General features: G+C 38.0%; 1 protein-coding gene across 6 annotated transcripts in view; it reads right to left on the bottom strand.

Annotated features, from left to right (window-relative positions):
• The window catches only part of LOC139563600 (DNA (cytosine-5)-methyltransferase 3A-like), a 67,338-nt gene continuing 61,128 nt past the window's right edge, over positions 1 to 6,210 (bottom strand). For 3 of the 6 annotated variants that reach the window (XM_071382403.1, XM_071382408.1, XM_071382409.1), the window contains 6 exons: positions 6,028 to 6,118; positions 5,773 to 5,921; positions 5,312 to 5,412; positions 4,825 to 4,894; positions 4,445 to 4,563; positions 1 to 4,133 (listed from right to left, as the gene is read on the bottom strand). In XM_071382403.1, coding sequence (XP_071238504.1) covers positions 3,992 to 4,133; positions 4,445 to 4,563; positions 4,825 to 4,894; positions 5,312 to 5,412; positions 5,773 to 5,921; positions 6,028 to 6,118 — 672 coding nt within the window. In that variant the 3' untranslated portion in view covers positions 1 to 3,991. The remainder of the gene's footprint in view (positions 4,134 to 4,444; positions 4,564 to 4,824; positions 4,895 to 5,311; positions 5,413 to 5,772; positions 5,922 to 6,027; positions 6,119 to 6,210) is intronic. The other 3 variants (XM_071382406.1, XM_071382404.1, XM_071382407.1) reach the window with 3 other exon arrangements.

Here is a 6,210-nt window from a genome sequence, read left to right as displayed (position 1 = left end):
TATTTTTGCACAAAAACAATACATTTATTCAAGTGTTCTCCAGCACAAATACATAAGGAGCCGTTTTCTTATTTCTGGGCACTAAAACATAAGTAATGGGTAAAGGGTGGAGAATGACTGCTACATTTGCTGTATGCACTGATCATCTTAAAGACGAAGAACATAGGCCAAATAACAAATAATATGACACAAAAAGAAAGTCACACAGACTGACCTGTCTGATGCATTGGAACAGTGAAATGTCGTGATAAAAAATCCTAAATGGCACCTTATTCCCTATATAGCGCACTACTTTTTACTAGTGGCCAATGTAGTGTAGTGCACTATATAGGGAATAGGGTGCTATTTGGGACATAAAATTTGCCAATAACAACAAAAATGACCATCGAAAACAAGACATGGAGGACAGAATATTATGGCACGGAATGTAGGATTAAGAAGCAAAGCGAATGCCAGGTTTTACACATACATTATGCTACAGTAAACGTTATTACTGAAATGCTTTTATTTTTTTGTTATTTCCCATTATGGAGTAAATGTTTTTTCCAACAGATAAGCACCAACCAACTACAGCAATTTCTAGTCTAAAACAATATAGGAAACTCATTATTATTTATTATTTATAATTTTTTCAAGTCCAAAGTTCAAATGTATTTGTTAATATATGCATCCTATGAGAGTGAAATAATGGTGCTTTTCCATCATTACTACAAGGAAGTTAAAAACAGTCATTGTCAAGACAAGTTTTATTTCTCTTCCAAAACAAATATATTTTTTCTTGATTAGATAAAATGTTTAGCACCGTCAGAAACACCTACAATCCCTCTTTATAGTTCTTATAAAAAGAAACAAAAGGCAAAAACAACCAACAATATGTAGGGCTGTGCAGTGAAGTAGAGACCGTTGCATCTTAAAGCTGTCATTATTAGGCTAAAGATCACTTGACACATTTAAACTGGATTCACTCAGGACTCAACAAAACAAATGAACAGTAGTAGAGGGCAACACTTGGAGTCTACCCTCTAATGCTTCATAGCTTATTTTGATATTTAAAAAAAAAACTATTTTACTTGATTTTATTTTTATTTTTTCACCTAATCTTTTTTTTCTTCTAATTCCATGATATATATTAGCAAAGAATTATATTTGTACATCTCATAGGTAATTCAAAAAGAGACAAACAAACCAAAAACAGTGACAGGAAAACTCTATGTACAAACTGTACAAGGGGCATGGTCATTTACTATAGGGAAAGGGAATTAACATCAATGTCAACACAACGCATAAGGATTCCTGCAAACCCAATGTCCGAAGTTCAACTAAAAAGGTGGAAAGGATACGATAAGGTCACTTAAGAACTTAATCATGTATGAAACTACATTTATGAAATGAAGTCATTTTGAATATTTAGATAGAACATTGGTAAGTCATAATCTCTGCTACTGTATTTTTCTGGTCACCGTTCACTCTTCAGTTTTGAGTTCTGAAAAACAAATTTCTAAATCGTCCACAAGTTTAAAAATGAATTCCCAGCAATTCTACACATCTTGCCATGGGGCGTAGAGAAAATGTTGCAGTTTTAAATCAAGTTTTCTGCAATTCTACACATTTTGCCATTGGACAGAGAATTCTTTTTGCAATTTCATCACACATTTCCTGCAATTCTATCCATTTTGCCATGGGGCAGAGAATTTATTTTTCAGTTTTACAGCGAATTTCCTGCAATTCTATCCATTTTGCCATGATTTAGAGTGAGAATAACTAACCATATAAATGGGGCCCCCTTGAGGTCAGGGCCTTAGGCACGTGCCCTGCTTGCCCGGTCAGTATTTGGCCATGACTACTACAAGTTTAGATAGCAGGCTAGACTAACTACCAATCTAAAAATTGTTAGCTGACATGGCCAATTGAGTGACTGTCAGTGACTGACATAACAAAAGAAAAACTGCCGAATGATGCCCAACCAAATTTCAAAATTGGTGTATTGTACTATTTTTACTCTCAATAGTAAGTTCAGACCCCGACTGAGTTCCTAAAAAAAAAAAAACGCTTATGCCTGGAGCCGGCCCTGTAATAAGTTTGAAAATCTGTCTCTATCACTCTCGCTTTTTCTAATTATTTGAGGTCTACAAGAGGAAAGTGCAGAGGACATTGCATCTGCGGTCTGGTATTCATTTGGGAAGGTAGCGTTACGAACATACGGTATAACATAGTTCCTTAACTCTGTTTTAAATTCTACAATGTTAGTAGAAATAGACACATTCTTTTTTTATCCAGAGAATGACATACTGAATTACGGCTTTCAACAGAAGACAATATGAAAATGGAGCACATCAATCATTTTCTATGAATCTACTGTACATTGATTAGGATCAATAATCAATCATTTCCATGGATACATGGATTTAACATAATTCTATGAGTCCATTCTTCCACTTCTATTGGCACAGCCCTACTGTATAGAAAACATACTGTATTACACAGCTGTAGAACAGTTCACATCATAAAAACATAACATTTCACAAGAAAAACCAAGAAGAAACATTTTAAAATATTGAAGAAAAAAAAAGTATACATATAAAAAGTGCTTTATGTTGGTAAAACAGCACAAAATTGCTATAAAAAGGTAGAAGAACATCGTGAAGCCGCACCATTTTGTTAGAAGATTTGCACCTGACAGTATGTAGTTTGCAGGGGTGAAAAAGGGAAGGAGAGAGTCTTTAGTTTATTGTGGAAACCCCAGGCCACCCGCCCTCCCTCCAGTCCAACCACCATGCTCACTAACAGTTGTACAGTAATGACATTAGAAAAAAGTAGTTCACCACAGACTTTGATCTTAAGGTATTTTGTTGTTGTTGTAACGACAGAACGCATCACCGCCCATGTGGCTAGCTTCATGTTGTGTTTGTGCAGAGTCAGACACAGGCATGCATGAGGGGCCTGAGTTTACATGTAGCAAAGGCTTGAACAATTATGGAGAAAAAAACACCAGTACAATTGATGTTTATAAAAGCTGTAAAACAGAAAAGAGGAGGATATGGCATATTATTCTGCAGTCTTCTGTCATCACACCTTTAATCGCCACTTTGAAATCATTTAAATTTACTAAAATAACACAAAACTTCTTTAAATAGTGAAAACATTACACTGGAAACAAACTTTCCAGGAAATGTTTTTTTTAAATTCCCATCTTGTCTAAAGTGTAGTGCCTGTGCCACATGACCTGTGATGCTTCCTATCGTCGTGAAGCACCATGGTATTGTAACCATTTTACAGTAGTACCTTAACCTTCAGTTAACTGTGTATATAAACTTTAAACAAAGAGGTATATGTGATCTGATGTTTTGGATTCATTAAGACACAGCTTTCTACGACACTGACGACAATCACCCTTATTCACTTTAGCTCTGCGAGGCTCAGTAGCTGGAGGAAGCAAAACTCAACATGACTATACTATCGGTGGCTTGCTTTACCCACTTCAGATATTGGCCAATAGAAAATCATGCCTACACAGCCAATATCTTTCACATACATACTGTACATACAGTATTATCAACTCTCTTTCAGATCTTTTCCAATCATCCAACCCTAGTCCTTATTCTAAAAACCACACAGATCCTAGTTTCTTCTTTCTCAGTGCCTTGAGAAGAAAGCCTTGTCTCAAGTATAGCTTGCACAAATAAATCAATTTTAAAAATACTGGATAACACTGCTAAAAGGTAAAATGACATATACATATTAAATAGAATAAGAAGTACATTTCAAATTACAAGAAATAATTTGAAATATTTACTTTCATGATGTTTTGCTTGCCTGGGAAATGATACCAGGTACCAGGGAGTAGTATAATTTCACCAATGCTCATGTTTCTAGCTACAACATCAGTTCTATGTTTGTGATGGTCTAGTTAAGTCAAGCCTTGTTAAACGCAGGTGGTCTTGTTGAGCCAAAATCTTGTTAAAATCAGGTGGTCTTGTTGAGCCAAATCTTGTTAAACGCAGGCAAAATATTCTTTGAGTGGTGCAAACAAGTGTCGGATGACCGGTACACTCCACGACCTTCCCAGAAGCCTTTGCCTGGCCAGCCGACTCATGTTGGACACGTCTGTGTAATGGACTGGGAAGCCAAACACCCTGGGGAAGGAGACAGTAACCAGACAGCCACCAGAGGGAACAAGAGACAGACAGACAGAGCAGGAGACAGATGGATAGATACAGAGGGACAAAGAGACGAAGAGAGCCTTGAGAATTAGTGACATAGGGCTATGTTTCCATGTGAGATTGACTTTAGGTCCTTCATAGGAGGGTACATTGGAATCATATCTATGACTTTCTGTAAGGGAATCATTTTATAATAAAGATGTATGCCATTGTGAAAAACTGCTTGTAATAAAGTCATTTAATTATGGTATGATTAATTAATTTGAAAGGTAATCAGTTCCTACCTCTCCATCTCAGTGCACCAAAGAATGTCCTCCTTCTCGTTCATGAAGACAGGAAAGTGCTGGTCTTTACCCTGCTTAATGGAATTAGAGCGAGTGGTGATGGTCCTCACTTTGCCAAACTGAGGGGAAACCAGATGGTGGACACACTAAGTGGCTGGTGCATAAGAATAGGACAACCAAGTATTGTTTACAGACCAAATTGTCCATATGACCAAACATTTAATTTGACAGTTCAAAAGGTACTCACACTCAACTTGTTTTTTTCTTGAACTAAGTTAATCAAATGAATGAACTATATAAATTACATATTTGGCCATATGCATAATTTGTACAAAAAAACTACAAAAAAATACAGCTACAAAAATAGATGAATAAGTGACCTTTGCTGTTCTGCCGTGCTCCAAACAGTCCTGAAGGTCTAGTCTGTCAGTGAACATGGCCATCAAGGGTCTGAAGAGGAATACAGATGGAAAAGTAAGAGATGTGTGAAAATACAGAGAGATCGAGAGAGAGTGAGAGAGAGACAGCGAGAGAGAGAGCGAGTGAAAGAGAGAGAGAGTAAGAGCGAGTGAGAGAGAAGGGAGTGAGTGAGCGAGTGAGAGATGGAGAGCGTGAGAGAGCGAGAGCGAGGGAGAGAGAGAGGAGGGGAGAGAGAGTGAGAGAGAGAAAAAAGGGAAGAGATAAAAAAGGTGATTAGGATTATTTAGTTCCTGGGTTTGACTGGCTCAGGAACTAGCCCAGGTATGAATTGCTTTAGGTGACAGGCTCAGGAACTAGCCCAGGTATTAATTGCTTTAGGTGACAGGCTCAGGAACTAGCCCAGGTATGAATTGCTTTAGGTGACAGGCTCGCTGTTTCTTCCCTCACCGTTCTCTCACCAACCTGTTCATGCCAGGCAGGTTGCCCCAGAAGTAGCGGGCACGGTGGGCAGCAGTCACCTCCTTGGCATCGATCATCACCGGGTTACACTGGAAGAGACAGGATATTCATTTAACCTTTATTTAACCAGGTTATTGAAGACACATTCTCTTTTGCAATAATCACCAGAAGAATGTAGTGAAGATAATATTTTGTATAAGGAAAATTTCATACAATGATCAATTAATATGTATAAATTAACAGTTTAAACTGCTCCTTCATAACCTAACTAGTATATTGATAGCATGCACTGTCAATTATCACCACAAGGTATTCATAATACATGAATCCATATTCCAATGGATGACTGATATACATGACTTGGATGACTGATATACATGATTTACATGACTGAAATATAGTATAATTTGTTCTTCTAGAAGTTATATAGTCTCTGTAAAGGAACAAACCTCTAGAAAGCGAGAGATGTCCCTCTTGTCACTGACGCCCATTGCCACCACGTTTTCAAAGAGCCAGAAGAACGGCCGGTTGTCGCCCTCTTTGGGCCGAGCCTCGTGCAGCAGGCGGTAGAACTCAAAGAACAGCCGACCAGTGCCCTCTACAGGACAGACAGAGAAGGACAGGCATATACAATTCAGCTACAGGAAATAAGTCTTCAGCGGTCCCAGAACACAAGTGATAAATGGTAAAGAGTTGTCACCTACCATAAAGACCCTTCCTAGCTGGGTTGACAATAGAGAGGTCGTTACACGGACTTCCACCAATCACTAAGTCAAAGGGGCCCCACTCGTGTAACTGTTACCGAGGGAGAGAGAGAACAGAAAAACAACGAGAGAAAGGAGGAGGACAGGAGATAAGAAAGACAAAATAGACAGATTATCCAACTA

This window comes from Salvelinus alpinus, chromosome 34, assembly GCF_045679555.1.
Source record: "Salvelinus alpinus chromosome 34, SLU_Salpinus.1, whole genome shotgun sequence".
NCBI lineage: Eukaryota > Metazoa > Chordata > Actinopteri > Salmoniformes > Salmonidae > Salvelinus > Salvelinus alpinus.
This window is presented reverse-complemented; position numbering and strand designations above follow the sequence as displayed.